Below are 16584 nucleotides of genomic sequence, written 5' to 3'. Positions count from 1 at the left end.
ACAGTATCAGTATCCTGATATTCCTCTATCTCAGGAGTGTGTTCACTGGGATGAGTTACTCTGATGAGGTAAGAGACAGCAGATGCTCTGTGATAACACAAAGCCATACATTTTTGCCGTAAGACACAAAAAAAATAGAGCACCCAATGAAACGGCAAGTCTTTGCTGCAAGTGCCCACAGGAAGTGAAATCGTAGCCTATGCCCGTTCCCACATTCCCGCGTCATCTACCTTCGCTCTCTTGGCCCACGGTTACACCAGCAAACGCTCACCACCCCTCCTGCCCTCCCCCAGCTGCAGCAGACACTGCCTGTACTTGGCAGACACACCGAACTGCCAACTGCTTTGAACACAGGCGAGAGCTATAAATGTCCAAAACCCACTCAGTCCTTCTTTCCTCTACTGGTTGCAATCCTTTTCTTGGCAGCACGGACAGAAAGCGATTGCGACGCTCGACAGCTGCACGGCTCTCTCTGCAAGCGTTAGGGAGAGAACAGGGGGTCCCCTATTTGCTCTGCCCCACGTGCTCCAGTGATGCCACTGAACCTCAACCCCAGCTGGCTGAGCAAGAAAAATCGCATTCCTCTTCTTCGCTCTCTGTTTTGGGTGGAAGGATGCACTAATTCGGGGCTACTGTTCCAAAAACCAGAAAAAAGGCTACTTGGCCAAAGTTTCAGCTGGATGCTGCCTGCTTGCATCATGATTCACCACCCTTCCTTCAGCCAACTCCGGCACGATGACCCTCCAAGTTCTGCTGCTAAATTCTGCTTCCTATTTCTTCACTTTTCAGGGAAAACGGCGAAACGGCAGGCAGACGGGACGGCACACTCTGTGTCTCTGTGGTAGGGAGCCTCAGGAAGAACTGGCAGCAGAGCTGGGACAGGCAGAAGCGTACAACGAACACAAAGAGAGTTAATGTGAAACTGTGCCCCTCTCAGGCACTCCTCAGTGGAAAAGCACGAGTTACACAGTCTCCGGTACAGCAACGTTGACGTGAACAGGGTGTGATCTGCATGATGAAAAAGCGCAACGGGAGCTGGCAGTCGTCTTCTCAGGAAACCTGCCGTACCCCTTCTGGCACACACATGCACTGAAGCACGCGGCAGTTGCCTGAGCCTTTCAAAGATTTCTCAGCGTTACATCCTAGATTCAAAAGCTTTCCCTTAAATCTTCTCATTTTTCATCGTCCTTTTCTAAACCTCTTTTGTCTCAGGCAAATTCAGACAGCTGTGAACGATCCAAACGTGAAGCCAGGAACATCTGTAGCATGATGACACTTGACAAATTATTTCAGGTTTTCTTTCAGTTTCTGGAAGATGCTTTGCAGATGTCAAAGCCTCGAGGAATCATCGTGCTTCTCTGCTTAACCCCACTGAAGGCGGCCGTCGACACCGGCGGATACTGAATCACTACTCACCACACCCCACTAAGCCTGGCTATTGCCTCCCAAGTAAACAGGCAGGGAACGGGGCCACGGAACGACTCCGTGATTATTCCAGCATCAAGACACAAGCCTGGGAGAGTCAGGAGCTGAACCTCTGTGTCCTGTGTCTTTTTGCTCTGTGTTGCAGCCTCTTTCTTTCCCGCAGAGGAAGACTGGAATCTCGGAAGAGTCTGTCGCTGCTACTCTGGTTGACAGGTGATGTCGCCAATGAGATAAGAACTGCTGCGTTCCCCACGCCGAAAGGTGGAACGCAGCGTGACCTCTGTTTGCTGGAAGAAATACTAACCATACAAGTCCTTAAGAACGTCAACATTTATTTAATATGATATAAAAGAAATGGGATATGAACATTTGTATCTGAACAATCGTAAGTGGCTTCTTATACTTACATCGTATGTGCTCATTGTATAATATATACACAATGAACATAATTACATTTGTACACGAACTAAGTACTGGATCGAAAACCTGCTTATTGCTGTACACACCCTAACCCAACGAAGGAAAAGCCCAGTACCTCAAAATACCTACACTCCATTTTATTTAAGAAAAAGTAACCACTAACATTAATGCATATGTTGACAGAAGTGTGGCAGTAACTGCTGACATTGCAACCTGACCAAGGAATAATTACAGCAGAAACAGGACATATTTTACTAAGCAATAATAAAAATGGCACATTTTAAATATATCTATATGTATATATATATATATAAAAATTTTACAAATAAACTGTTAAAACAGCAAATCTTAATGTTTAAAAAGTGTAAAATGTGGTTTTAGTGGTGATATGTAAAATTAACCGAGTTACGCACCTAAAAGAAGCAGAAAAAGTAAGCTTATATGATCCAAAATTAAAAGAACATTAAATTCTGGAGGATATCAAATCAAATTCTGCCTGTAGGCTGCACATTAAAAAGAGCCTTTAGTTGATGTGCACAGAAATCATAGCAGCAAGCTGGTATCAGGAGAACAATCTGAAGGCTGTTGAGTGTACACGTGGGCCGTTTAAAGCTCTCTTGGAATACACATTTTCCAGGAAGTGATAAAATGATGCTCTGTGGCCAAAAGCATCAGAACTATGAATTTCATAGATTTAAAATATACTGTACAATATCTTCTCATATTTTCATAGGTCAGGTCCATACATCTCAGGCATGAATTGTTTCAACAGAAGCCATTAGTGCTGAAAGACAGACAGAGATTAAGTTACTCTATTTTAGCAACAACAGAATATTGTATAAAGCAACTCCTGGGATTAAACACAGCAAGAAATTTCTGACCTCACCCTAGCAGTAGCTATCAATGATGTAGAACATAATAAAGTGTCTCACAAATCAGTTGTTTCTAAAATCAATTTTCCTGATGAGAAAATACTGCTGTCAGGATACTCTGACAGCAAGATGCAAAAGCAAAGCTTTATCCAAATTCTCTGAACTTTGTATGAAAGCCTGCTTATTCGGAGAGTTTTATCCTGTTGTACATGGCCACCTCCAGAAGTTCTTCAGGTAAAAACTTACTGTATATGACAGGAAACCATACAAATTCATTGCCAAGTCCCTAACTGCTCTTACAGGCGACAGGCTGCGTTTGAAGGGGGCCACAGCGTGACGCAGTCGCTACGCCGGAACGGCAGTGCAGCTGTAAGGTGTGCTAACTTCGAGCGCTCCACCCAGAGCTTGCTGTACTTTGGTAATTGCTGAAGCTATAAATAGCTTTTAGCAGTTCATTAGCAAGAATGCCTCTGAGCTTTGAATCCAGGTGCTGTAAAAAGTTTCATTATCCCTCCACGACTCAGCGTAAATGTAATGCTGAAAACCGACCAACAGCGGTACACATCCAGGTACGTCTGGGCAAAGCGAGAGCCCCGACAAAAAAAGTCGCTTTGTCTTAATGGGTTTTTCCTTAGTCCCACAATATCCTGTGCCACCAATTTCCGATGCCAAATTCCCCTGGCATGGTGCCAAGAGTCTCATTTTACTAATTGACCGTAAAAGCCAAATATAGGTATTACCTCATTGTTCTCTGAAATCGACCATACATTTTCCAGATGCTGCCTGAAAAATGCGGTTGTACAGGAACACAGAGGGCTGACGATCCCACAGCTCTGAAGTTCCCTCGGCCGCATCGGATTTCTTGCGTCCGAGGGACGCTGGCACGTTAAAAGAGCTATCTTTCAGCCAAGCGCTGGAACGCCGCAACGGCAGCCCCAGAAGGGAAGGGCAGTCGACACGGCCTGCAAGCGGCCCACGCTTCGTACGTCTCCTGCGCACACTGGGACAGCTCAGGGCACGGATTTGTTTGGGAGCTGCTAGGAAACAGCCGACCGAGGCACGGAGCGCCGCGGCGATGGGAATGCACACGCACGTAGCGGAATGCTTTTCCCAGCGCAGTTCACATGCTGAGCAGGCAGAACGGATGCGTTCTGAATTCTGGAATCCTCACTTTGTTAGAGCGCGGCAGCGTAGGCAGAGCGTTAGCTCTACACCTGCCACCCCAAATGCACCGTTTTTTCATAAGTAATTAAGGCCTATTATGAGAATCGTACCCAACCCTGGCTACAGCATCACCTACGAGGACACACCACGCCGTGGGGTGTCAAGGTGTGGGGCGTCAGGTTACAAAGCCGACCTCTTTTGCTAGTCTCAGCATAAATCCTTACAAAACCAAAAGGAATTTGCTGATCTGGTCACTGGAGCTAATGACAAAAGCTAAAAGCAGCTTAATGCAAATGGGAACACATTTCTGGTGAAGTTGTAGGATGCTTCCCCTTTCCAGGCAGGTGTGCTTGTGGCCACGGACAGAACTCAGCTCTGCGGTTTCAGTTTCACCACTGACCTGAAACTCAGGTGATGGGGTAATGTCTGTCCTATCTAAAAAGATGCACACGAAATGCATGTGTATTGATACAGTGAAACTGAAAAGCACTGCACGAACCAGTATTTCCAGAAACACCAAAGTGTCCCTCTTTATCTTTTCAAAATGGTTCTGTAACAAAACTTTTGAATGCAAGTACAAAAGTCCAAGCTAAATCGAATCATGACAGACCACATCCGTCAGGAATCCAGCAACACAGGGGTCAGTACTGAATGTGAAGAGTGCATTTTCCACTCTCTCCAAAGGAGAGAAAGATGAGAACTATTAACTTTTTTTTTTTTTTAAATAAATAGTTTCCTTCCCATAGTTCATACAAGAAAGCTGTCTGTGATGAATAATAAGTCTAATTTTGCTAAGATGAAAGGTTGTAAATGGAGATTGGGACAGTAAATGAAAAAAACATTCATATCTCCTCATGATAAATGACTGAAGACATCTGATTTTAAATCTTCCTTGATTTAAAAATTTTCTTAAGTTACATCAGCTATGGCATCTAACATTGCCATTGAGAGAAAGCTCATTCTTTTAGCAGAAAGCTAATTTAAACAGGTACTTCCTGACCACAAAGATGGATTGATTTAAATGCTGGTAAAGTGCTGAAGCATTCCCATTGTTATCCTATTAATTTCTTTAAACACTTGTATAAACAAATAGGCATCCGTGTATTTCCATTCCCATTCATTACCTAGGTAACACTACAGGTAGGAATATGTAAATCTAGCCTAACTCATGCTTTCTAACTCGATTCCTAGCAGAAATCACCTACCAGGACAAGGGAAGGGAAGCTGTGTGTGGCTGTCTCTATAGAAAGAGGAAAAAAAAAGTTCTGTAACTTTTATATTTCTTCCACCCCCATTTTTTCCCTTGCTGTTTGTCATGCCTCAGTCATCTACATCTTAAGCCACGAAGTCTGCATCACTAAGAGATCTAGCTCTGGTTGCCTATTATCAGGACCCAAGCATCAAGATTCATTTGCACTTGAGCGCTGACGCTCCTACCTTAACCGGGCACCTGCTCTGTAACAGCTTAGGTCTCTCACGGCATTCAAAGGGCCATTATCTTGCCAGCTGTGGAGAATGTGCTTGATAAGCTAATTACTCCTTTCTCTTTGTACTTGGACAGAGAAGACATTACTTGCAAGCAAATCAATCCACCTATTTGTTTTGTGTTCTGGTTAGTTTGTATTCAGCACTGCAGGTAACTGTCTCCCCACGTACCGTCTACAGATGTTTCTCAGAAAAATACCTAGAATACATATACCTAGAAAAATATTAGGAAAATGGCAGGAGGGTGGGGGGAAAAAGAGACGTACTTCTCTGTAACTATACACACATGAAATGTGATCCTTCTGTGAGCTGTGTCTGTGTAGATGGAGCTGGTGACAGGGACGATTCTGGTGAAGAAGGCAAGCTTTTCACTGCGAGTCATACAGCAAGATAAGTAAGAATACAAGTTACAGAAGGCACGATTTCAAGCCATAATAAACACAAGCTTGAAAATTACCATTTCAAGACATAATAAATATAAGCAGAACCAAACGAAAGCTGCACAAGTGAAGACTTAAAGTCTGATCAGCACAAATAAGCACAACTTCAGGGGGGGAGCACAGCTGTTCTCACACAAGATCATTGCTCAGGCCTATAAACGACGAGTAACACACCCATGGAACAAACAGCGGACACGCGAATGCTGGCGTGTTATCTATGTTGCAAAAAGAGAAGGGGGGAGGGGGGAAAGAAAAGTGAAATTTAACCAGTTGGGATACTCCCAGCCCCACCTTTATATCCCAGCGCAGTTTGACTAAGCATTTTTATTCTGCTGAGCACTGGAAAATGCTCAGTATTTACGAGTTCTGGTTTCGATTATGAAGTCACAGACAGGATTGCTGACTGTACTACAAAGGTCCAGGTCACCTTTTATATCCATAAATTGAACCACTTGGCTTACTTAACCCTTCCCATCACCAAATACCCTAATAATGTCTTACATTGTATTTTCTTCCCTCCTCCTCCCCTACAACTTTTTCCCTTTTCTCTCTTTGCAGACAATTTTCCTTTATTGCTGCTTTTTCTTCTTACAAAGTAGCACACCACCTGTCATTTTACCAGTCAGCTAGTGTTTTCTGTTTCTTCATCTTTTCTACTCCTGAAAGCATGACCCAAACTGGGGTCTTCTACCTGCTAGTTCAAAATCTACAAGGAATATTGGAAACCCAAGGATTCCTCAATCTTAGGCATACCAGAGGCCACCCACTAGCAATTGGGAGGTAAATGTTCTACACATATACAGGATTGATATGCTGTTCTCTGGGGTGAATAGGAAAGGATTTGTTCCAACCAACAGCTACAGTATGACTCCATTTCTGGCAATAGTTACTTAATTAACCAAACTAAATATAACCATAAAATCTACATTAAAACCTCAGAAAAAATGTGATTTCTATAGTTGTTCACTGGAAAGTTATTTTTCTCTACGTTATTCAACCACACACTTCACCTCTAGACTAGCTCAGCACTTTCAATTCACCAGGGTTTCAGAGCATCAAAAGACAAAATGACAATGCAAGTTTTACATACGTACTGTATAAGCTGTGCTTCAGTCAAACTCTTTTCCATACCTGCTGTTGCCTGAGTTCCTTTTGAAGACTGTGCTAATTCAAACGAAGACATAATCCCTTCTTGCTCTTGAACACTAACTACTTCACTTTCTTCTGAGCTGGTTTTGGATTTGTGGTTTGTAACCGTGGTCACACTCCTCAAGCTGGTTAAAAAAGCAGAGCGCTTAGAACTCGTAACTTCACTTCAGGTGTTAAACCACTACGTATAGGAGTTACAATTTAATTGCCTTCTATTAATAGCAAAGAAGCTGCAACTTGCAAGTTTGTGTAAAATAAATTAAGCACGTATTGTGAAACAATTCTACCTTGTAAAGTTAGACTTAAAAAAGCAAGAAGTACTGGAAACTAAATTCCTTTCCTCAACATACTGGTTCAGTTTCCTGCTGCATGGTATCGATTAGGCTGAAGGGTGCTGCGAGAAAGTTATGACCTAATGTAAGAACTGACTTAGGTTCTGCAGTACAACTTGCACTAAAGTTACGAATCCTTAAAGAGGAATATCCAAGACACAGTATTCCTCTAATTCTGGAAAGCTCCACAATAGCAAAGTAAAAGTTAAAGCAGGAGCTACGGAACGAGCTGTTTAGCCTGCTGCTAGGTATCAGCAGCGGTAAAGAGCTTGCTGTGGAAGCCCCAGCTGAAGGTTTCATAGAAACTCACACAAAGCTTGAACTGACGTCACTGAATATGTTTTGCATCCCAAAGCAAGGATTATGAATGTATCCTGTTTGTAACGGGGGCAATACCTGAAAATAAACATTGCTTCACCCACCAACTCATCACCTCTTACCGAACCCCTGCAACGGTTCGGTTTCTCACTCGACCTCTCTGTATGTAAAACCACTCAAAACCTATAAATATACCTTACAACAGTATTGCATTAGTTGCTTGGTCCGTTCAGCTAATAAATACAACGTGCAAGTTTAAAATAGCCTCCGAACATCTTGGTTTATTTTTACCTTATGTCACCATCATGTGTTTCTTCCAATTTATTTCTCTTTTCCTTTTCTGCTCTCTCTTCATTACTCAATTCTTTTGAGTCAGATACAACATGTGCATCTGATAAAAGAGCATCAGTTTTTGTCAGCTATAAAAAAAAATTTGAAATCATGAAACAAAAAGCTGTAGCGCAAACTAAGTGGCAGGTAAGAAATACAGTATCAGGAAACAGTTTTATTAACAGACAAATTTTGCCATCATGTATACTTAGTAACTCAGAATTACGTAACTTAAGAAATTTTTATCAATACCATTCAGGTTAATAGAGTTATCCTGAAACTTATACCAGAGCCAATGGGCAGGGCTCAGCTTAGTAACTTCCAGAACTCATCTGAACTCTTTGGATTGCAGCCTGCCCATTTTTTCATGCTATCCCTCTCTTCACAACGCCAACAGAGATTCCACCTACTGGAATACACTGTCGATAAGCCTGAACACTGCTCTTAAAGATCTGATTAGATACAACCAAAGTGTATTACATCATTTTCCTTTAAAAGATTTGCATGCTTAACAAAGCAACAGACTGTCAATAAAAAGCATAATAACAGATGCTCATTATTTGATTTTATACCATTCTTCGTCAGACAAATGTTTAAAAAACCTAAGTATAAACTAGGAAAACTAAAGAAAAAATGAGTGAGGAAAAGGAAAAGCAAAGGATGGCTAAAGAACATGGGTAGAAAAGGAAAAAACTCTAAATAAGATTAAAAAAAAAAACCCAAAACGCATAAGCAGGTTATGATTATGTAGAAACAATTCCAGCAATCTCTTCTTCACAGTCAGTCTGTTATTGCTGAGTGCTCAGGGCACATCAGTACCAGAAACAGTGAGGTAACTCACTGTCAAGCAAGTCTGAGACTATTCCAGGGCAGAAATCAATCCAGTGACCAAAGAGCACAAACTACAGTTACTGCTGACTTCCATCTGTAAATTGTTGTGCCAGCTTTATTCTGCTTCCTATAAACTATCTGATGTACTACAGCCAACCTAACAGAAGAGTCAGTGTATTAAGTAACTGTCAAAGGCTACGCTGGGATATCCTAAGCAACGAACAGATCAATGATTATTATTTAAAGATGCCTTAGTATTGGTTTTGTTTCCAAAGAAGTAAAGAACATAATAATTTTGTAATTTTCCAATAAGTCAAGATAGCAACAAATAAAAGTTAAGTAAAATGGAAATTAGGAAGACCATTCAAAAGAAAATTCAATCTCTCAGCTATAGACAGATCTAAGAAAATGTTGTGCTTCTCTACAGGATATTCGTTAGATCCAAAAAGATAACTTGATCTTCCAAGCAAAAGGAACTGTCTCATTTTCCCATACTTTGCTGTCTGTGGCACAAATATTTTTCTACTGCAAGACAGGTTGATGAAACGTTCAATAAGGGATGGTTTAGTACCTCTTTAGTAAAACCAGAATTACGTTCTTGTTCTCCATCATATTTTAGTTGTGCTGTTTCTTCTCCAGGACTTCCATTGTTTTGTTCCAAATTATTTTCTTTACTGGTGGTCTCCAATTCCTTCATGTTACTAGATACAGTATCATCCTTTTTTCGATTCTGTGGGACAAAAGTGATATATAGACGTACTGTTACCGAAGTTATCACAGTCTCAGTTCTGAGACTTGCGCTGTCCTCCGACTGTGATAAAAAGATACTTAAAACCTCTGAAGTATACCACATTGCAACAAGGAAAATGGAAATTGTTAAGGACTGGGAATTTTCTCGTTTTTGTATTTTTCAAAACAGTTCAGCCTGTCTTAATTTTTTTTTCTCTGCAAGATTATTGTACTTTCTGTGCTGCCTCCCACCCCAATTCTCCAGCATTTCTGTTAATCACTTATCTTTTCAAGCTTCATTCATATTTAGCTCAGTCACGCACAGGCTTACTAGCGTTCCTACTTGTGTTCATAAGCACTAATTTTTTTAAGAATTGATTTTCCTGGTTAAAAAAAAAAAAGTATAAAAATCTGCTCTCAGTACAAAATCCACAGTTACCTTGGGTATTTTCCCAGACTATGCTGTTAACTGATTTAACAGAGGACAACATATCATTCGATAATGGCAGAGGGTATGTCTTACTCCTTAAAAAAAAACCCAACAAAAAAACCCACCAATCATTGTACAGAGAATAATTTGATATAAAAATTCTGAGGAACGATGGTGGAGGAGACTTAAGATTGTGACCTGCAAACATTATGCTGGCAGAGCAGCAAACCCAACTGAAGCGAGGTTCAGATAAGTCTTATCAAACTATGTAGTAGGGCTGAGAAAAGTAAGGCCATGAAAGTACTAAATCTTGTGTCTGAACTCCTGTGATTTAGCACACGTGCTTTGCTAAGAGGAAATTCCATGTAAGTCAGTTGACAAATCAATCGCTTTACTTTCCTAACTAAACGATGCCACCTGTATCATACACTTGTCCCAGACAATAACAATTGTGAAGCAACTTCCTTTTGTATTTAAGTAATCACCTAAAAATTATGCAGTGGGCTGTTTATAAAATTCTTTTTTTCCTCCAATTCTTAAATAACCAAACCGCAGCTGAAGAGACTGGCAGCAGTTAATGTCATTGCACCATTTTTCCATGTAAAAATCAATAGGCACAGAAACAATGCTTTTAAAAATAAGAGCTATTACTACAGCGTAATACCTCATCGTGGGGCTTTTTGCCAAATACCATTCTGGAAGAATTAAAGTTTTGACAGAAAAAGTGATTTTGCAGCACGGACTACTAGCTCAATAGTCAATTCACGTTCTCATTTACTCTATAAATTCCTTCCCTCATCCACGTAACGCTGATTTCACACAGAGGGCTGAAGAACATGCTGACATGAACAAAATTCTTTTGAGTTCTGAGCAGCAAGCAGTGCTGGCACAGAGGATTTGGCCACTTCCCCATTCTGCTCCCGAGGTGCCGGCTGACCAGGCAGGACACATACGTGACTGCTGATTCCTCACCTTGAGATATGAAATGACACCAGAGCCAAGTAGTAAGGCTCAAACACCTCTGTCAGAACTACAAAAACATCTGCAAAACTTTGCTTTGCACATCCTCCTGAAAAAGGCAGCGTTAACCACAAAAATATTCGCAGGAGCCCCCTTCGTATACAGCATTCATGAAGTCATCCCAAACACAGGCGATGTAATGCAAAGGCAAAACTTAACCAGCGTCTTCTGGGGAAGACTTTTTTATAGCTCTGAAGGCAGTTTAGCATGCTCAGAGGGGAAAAATGAGATCTAAAACTTATTTGGAAATATGTGACTTCTTAACAGTGCAATGCATGTAGTCTAGTTTTGGAAAATCAGATGTTAAAACGTGCACAAGACATGAAAGAAGGCATTTCCATGTCAGTGTAAAAACCAAACTAACAAAAATCAAAAGCAGTGGTCTGAGGAAAAAAGTATGCCAGGAGATTTTAAAAAAACCAACAAACAACAAAAAAAAGAAAATGGTAACTCCATTAAACTATTGAAAAAAACCCCTGAATTCTTAGCAGTTAGAAAATAGTAGGCTGTCTAACATCCACTCCCCTGAATCCGTCTGGTATTTTTGTCCTGAAGTGGTGTGCGGTTTTTTGTTTGTTAGTTGGGTTTTGGGTCTGTCTTTTTTTTTGTTTTAATGTATATCCAGCAGAGTGTTTCGTGGTTAGTAACAAGCAGTTACATCTTCCTCCTCTCTCACCACCCGTAACCATTTAATAAACTCACTTCTCTGCCTTAACTGTTCAAGAATGAGGGAAATCAAAAGTGAGGGCTCTATTTTTATGTACTTACGAGCTCAAAAACCACAGTAAAAGAGCACCAGTTAAGAGCTATCATCATAAATATACATTCCTACCTAAAAACATTAGAGATGTTTGAATATATTACGTGGCAAAGAAATCTTCATAATTTATGCAGTGACTGAACCATGACTCTCCCCAACACTGCTTATAGCCACCAAGCTTGCAATTGTGTGTTGTATGCTGCAGTTGACAGAAAAAACCTGTTAACAAACATCATAAAGCACAATCAAACCTGTGTAGGTTTGAACTATTAATTTTTCAAAAAACCCAAAGAAGTGACTCCTTCTATCATTAGGTATAAGCATGGATTGTCTTCCCCCTTTCTCCTCTGCACGGCAGAGAACTGTGGCTGTTGGTCCATACGAGCAGTGTCACTGACACCTACAGCATCATCTGATTTTGGAAAAAACCCAGTATTTTTTGTTTTTAACTGGACACATTAAAGTTTTGGGATAACACGGGACTCACCTGTGCCAATTTGAATGGATTATCTCTGACAAAGGACAGACCCTGTGAAGGAGACTGCTCTGAAACGCCAATAATATTGAGTCCTTTCCTCTTCTCTCGCAGGCAAGCTTGTTGGTGTCTCTTTATTCTTTCCATCTGTTCCTCCACAGTCATTCGAGGCCGTGTGCTTTCTGCAAGACACAGCTGCTCCACTGCACTTCTTGGTCTTTCCTTAAATGAAAGAATATATATATATATGTTTGTTTTTTAAAAAAGCAAGACTCTCAACTCTTCAGCTTTCTAGAAAAGATCACCTAACGACTTACTAAAAAGCAGAAAAACAACGGACAAGTAAAGATGTGACAAAAGTGCAAGAATCAATTATTAAAAGAGGAACACTGAAATACAAAATAAAGGGAAAGAATAATGTGGCTGTTTTGAACACTGACATTACCACCATCAACAATACACATTAAGAGAATGGGTAGATGCTCTCTTAAAGTCATCCTATCAACAGTGCACCAGACTTTAAGCAACGGACAAACAGCTACCTGACTGAGACAGAAACATAACTGAAATTTAACCATCCAGGACATTTATACCACTTGATCTAATGGTGATTTCTGCCTTTTTATTTCAAGAAAAACCTAAGCTGGACATCATTTAATGGCAAGTGCAGGCTGAAACAAAAGGAATTTATCACCAGTTAAAAATCTGTAACTGTAAGCATTATATTATTCCCAAGATAACAACCATCACTTTACCCACTCTGTTCTTGGAATTCAGATTTTCAGATAGATCTGTACTTTGTATCTACTTTGGGCTAATCAGCAGCATTCAGTACCTTCACAGTAAGTGATTTCACTTCTGAAAAGTGGTACTCTTTTCCCAGTCAACATCCTGTGCCTTTCTCTCTCCTCTCCCATTCTTCCTGCATCATCTTCTCTTCTATTCATGCTGTAAGCACGGCACAAGTTTTCCTCCCTTTTGCATGAATTACATGTGAACATCTCTCTTCAACCCAGAGACTACAGGACTCTAACCTGAATTTCCAGGCTTATTACCCACATATGGCTTACCGTATTTTTATTTTCTGGCTGCTTTAGGTATTTCCAAAATCATTTCAGTAATGAAATAAATAAAAGCCAGTATTTGTTATACGAGGGCTCTTAAATTGTCCCAGAAGCCAAATGCAGGTCCTTCAAAGTTTTAACCCAAGATGCTTCATGCCCTTCCACCTCAAGCCTGAAATTCAGTAGCTTAGCAGACATATCATGACTGTTTATTTCTTGCATATTTTAACAAACACAATGGCCTTTATAATATTGTTAATCTTTCTACAGCTGTCTCTGTTAAGTTAGTATATTTTTATAGCAGTGATTTTTTTTTTTGGGGGTAAAGAAAATTAAAAAGGTAACTACAACTTTTGAAGTAACTACAGAAATTTAACTTAGAAATGAACACATCGCCATCCGTCAACGCTCAAAGGTTATTTTAAAGTACCGTTCTTAGATCTATCTTCTTGTTCTTCCTCAAAGTGACATAGGATGCTATTGTTGAAGACTCTGGCGTTGGTGATTTGGTTCTGGGTGGTACAACTCCCACAGGAAAATGTGAGCCTACAAAACAGTAAAGCAATATACTAAGCGCTAGGCAAAACATTGCCAAAACAGTTCATTGTTTTCTAGAAGAAACGTTTTCAGCCTTGGAAACTGTTCTTCAACAGACAGCAAAGATCTTACGCCTAACTATCACATCTGTTAAAGTACACAGGCAGATGACTTCCCTTCCCTAAGGGAAACTACTGCACACGTCATGAGAAATTGCTGGATGTAAAATATAAATATTTTGCCTGTGAGAAACGGCCACAAGTTAGATATCCCTGTGTGGAATGGCTAGATTTCACCGATGGTTAAGGGGGAATTATATGAAAGATGGTCAAACTCCATGGACAATCGGACACCCGTACTGAGATCTTTGGTGGAACAGAGTTTACAAGGCCACAGCGTGCTGAGGTGACCATATCACTGCTCCCACTGCAGGCCAAGCTTACCTAGATAATGGTGTCAAAGATACAAAATTTAGCAAAAGTGGGACCAATGAACCGAAAATAATTATGGGCGGGTGGTTTATTTGCAACCAGGGGAACCTTTTGTCTGCAAGATGCTAAGGAACTTGAGACAAGACTAGATGGCAAGCAGAACGCAAGGTGTAGGAGCAAGCTGTCCAAGAGACCTTAGTTCTAGGATACAGACACTGGAGAGTCCAAAGGTACCGTGAGATGAGTGACGGAGATACCACAGGTCTGGTCAGCTCTTGGAGAGACTCATTTGCATGTGTGCACACACGTGTGCCCATGTCTGTATGAGACTGGCTAGCAAGCTCTGACTGAGGCTGGTCACCTGGCGAGTGAGAACAGGATCACGCTGCTATTTGTGCTGTTTCACCTTCATGTGAGTGCTGGTCTCGTTTACGGGGGGCCCGCAACCGCCCTGGTCTCAAACCTGCCGGCGTTATCGGTTGCGGTTGGCTGCGCCTGCGCTTGTGCCCAGCGGGATATGTCCTCAGCCTGGCAGCTCGCTGTACTTAGGGACAGGGAACCATGGCAGCCAAGCTCTGCCTGCTCGGGAGCTGAGGATATTCTGTGTCCTGAGGTTCACTACATTCAGCCTCTTGTAACAATATCCACCAGTAGTTTTTCTACTTAGAGAAGCCCTGTCAAAATGTAATTAAGCTGGTAGAAAACTGAAGTTAAAACTTAACAAAACATTCAGATATTATTATTAAATGACACATACTTCATTTTTGCTTCTCAATACGTGCAGGAAATCAAACTATTAAAAATATTGCTTCCCCACTGACTTTGCCTACAAATAGACCCAATGTCTTCTCTGATAGCCAAATTACTTCTCCTTGTTTTTCCCAAAGTTGCACAGATTTCAGAAGATATATTGACTTTTCTTTCCCCAAATTTTTGGATAGGCTGACAAAATAGTCTGGAGGTATTTGAATGCCAAATCCATCATTCAAAACAAAAACTATAAAGCAACAGTTTGGGTCCCCTTTAGATGTAAGAAGGATAAAACACAGCAGCAGCCCATTTTCCTTTTGTGTCACCTTTATGTACCACTCAGGTCATAAATATTCCTTTGCTTGCAGACAGCTGTAAGGGTTATTTTACACAGCCCCATTAAAACGTTTCTCTTTGTTGACATTTGAAAAGAGAGGGAAACTGCTGACAGAAGAAACATGCAAAGTGTCTGGTACAGTAACAAGCACAATGAATGGAAAAACATTTTTTAAAATTTCCTCCGAAATATACTAGGTTTTAGAACCACCCTCAATAGGAAACCACACCATTTAAGAATGAATTCTTAAAATAGCAAGAAAGAAAACTTGCAGAGGTGAGCTGCCTCTGAGGTTGTTTCCTTTTCAGCTTATAAACTGTTAGAATGGCATAAAAATGTTTGTTGAAACAGCACAGAGTCGTAAAGGCATAGACACCATAAAAAAACCCAGGAGTGGTTATATTTTTCCTACTGCATGAGGATTGTTATTACAAGCGAACACACAGAACAAGAAATATCGGTTAGAAAATTCACATGCTCAAAAGCGTGGACCAGATGATAAAACACAGCTATGATAAACAACAGTGTGAAGTGGGTTTAAGAAGATAAAAAGCCTCTTGCTGCTTGGTACCACTGCCGCTATTCTCTCCCACAACCCCACGTATTATTTGTATTAGAAGAACATGTATTAGTGCTTTCCCTCACTGAGGACTGCTTGTCTACAAATGGACGTAATGAAATTACTTCCATCTTTACAGAAGATAAAAAGCAGATTGGGGTGCTCAGAAAGTACTGGTTTGCTTTATGTGATCAGTGCAGGCTTTTGTATATTGTCTTGGCAATTAGTTACCCTCTGTTCACAAATCACTAATAACAATCGGGAACACCACAGGTCAATAAAACCTAGATATGTTGTCAAGCAACTCCCTCACTTTAGGTGGCTGATGATTAGCAAATCTCAGGCTAAACCTTACACTTTACACCACCAAGTTAAAAGAGATTTAATATCTATCTTAAGTGAACGTTATGCCTCAGCAAATACCAGAGTGAATCAGAACTGACTGCCTGTCTGGTAAGTGCAAGCTTAAATATATCATAGGGCCACTCGCATTTTTTCCACCCACGCTGTGTGGTAACCTTAGTTTTAAAAACCTCCATTACTGTTCTGATGAAAACAGTATGATTCTAGTTCTTGGAGAAATTCTGGTACTGTTGCACCAGCCTACCATGAATGTGCTTAGCCAAGAGAAGGTAGGAATCTTGCCAGCACTGGAAACATCAACCGTTTCGGCAAAAAGAAATGGGTAAGTTTAGTTACTTTTTCTAAAAGCTCTTAATACGGTTT

The 16584-nt window shown here is 40.7% G+C and overlaps 1 protein-coding gene across 1 annotated transcript in view; it reads right to left on the bottom strand.

Moving 5' to 3' along the window:
* Positions 1-1749: 1749 nt before the first annotated feature.
* Positions 1750-16584, bottom strand: part of PLEKHA5 (pleckstrin homology domain containing, family A member 5) — a 66844-nt gene continuing 52009 nt past the window's right edge. The window contains exons 17-23 of the mRNA XM_010152668.1: positions 13675-13790; positions 12193-12402; positions 9338-9496; positions 7897-8024; positions 6938-7080; positions 5633-5737; positions 1750-2629 (exon numbers count right to left, since the gene is read on the bottom strand). Of these exons, the coding sequence (XP_010150970.1) occupies positions 5643-5737; positions 6938-7080; positions 7897-8024; positions 9338-9496; positions 12193-12402; positions 13675-13790 (851 nt within the window). The 3' untranslated portion in view covers positions 1750-2629; positions 5633-5642. The remainder of the gene's footprint in view (positions 2630-5632; positions 5738-6937; positions 7081-7896; positions 8025-9337; positions 9497-12192; positions 12403-13674; positions 13791-16584) is intronic.

This window comes from Eurypyga helias, unplaced genomic scaffold (genome assembly GCF_000690775.1).
Source record: "Eurypyga helias isolate BGI_N326 unplaced genomic scaffold, ASM69077v1 scaffold11110, whole genome shotgun sequence".
In the NCBI taxonomy this organism is placed as follows: domain Eukaryota; kingdom Metazoa; phylum Chordata; class Aves; order Eurypygiformes; family Eurypygidae; genus Eurypyga; species Eurypyga helias.
The sequence above is the reverse complement of the archived record's forward strand: the minus strand, read 5'-3'. Positions and strand labels throughout refer to the sequence as shown.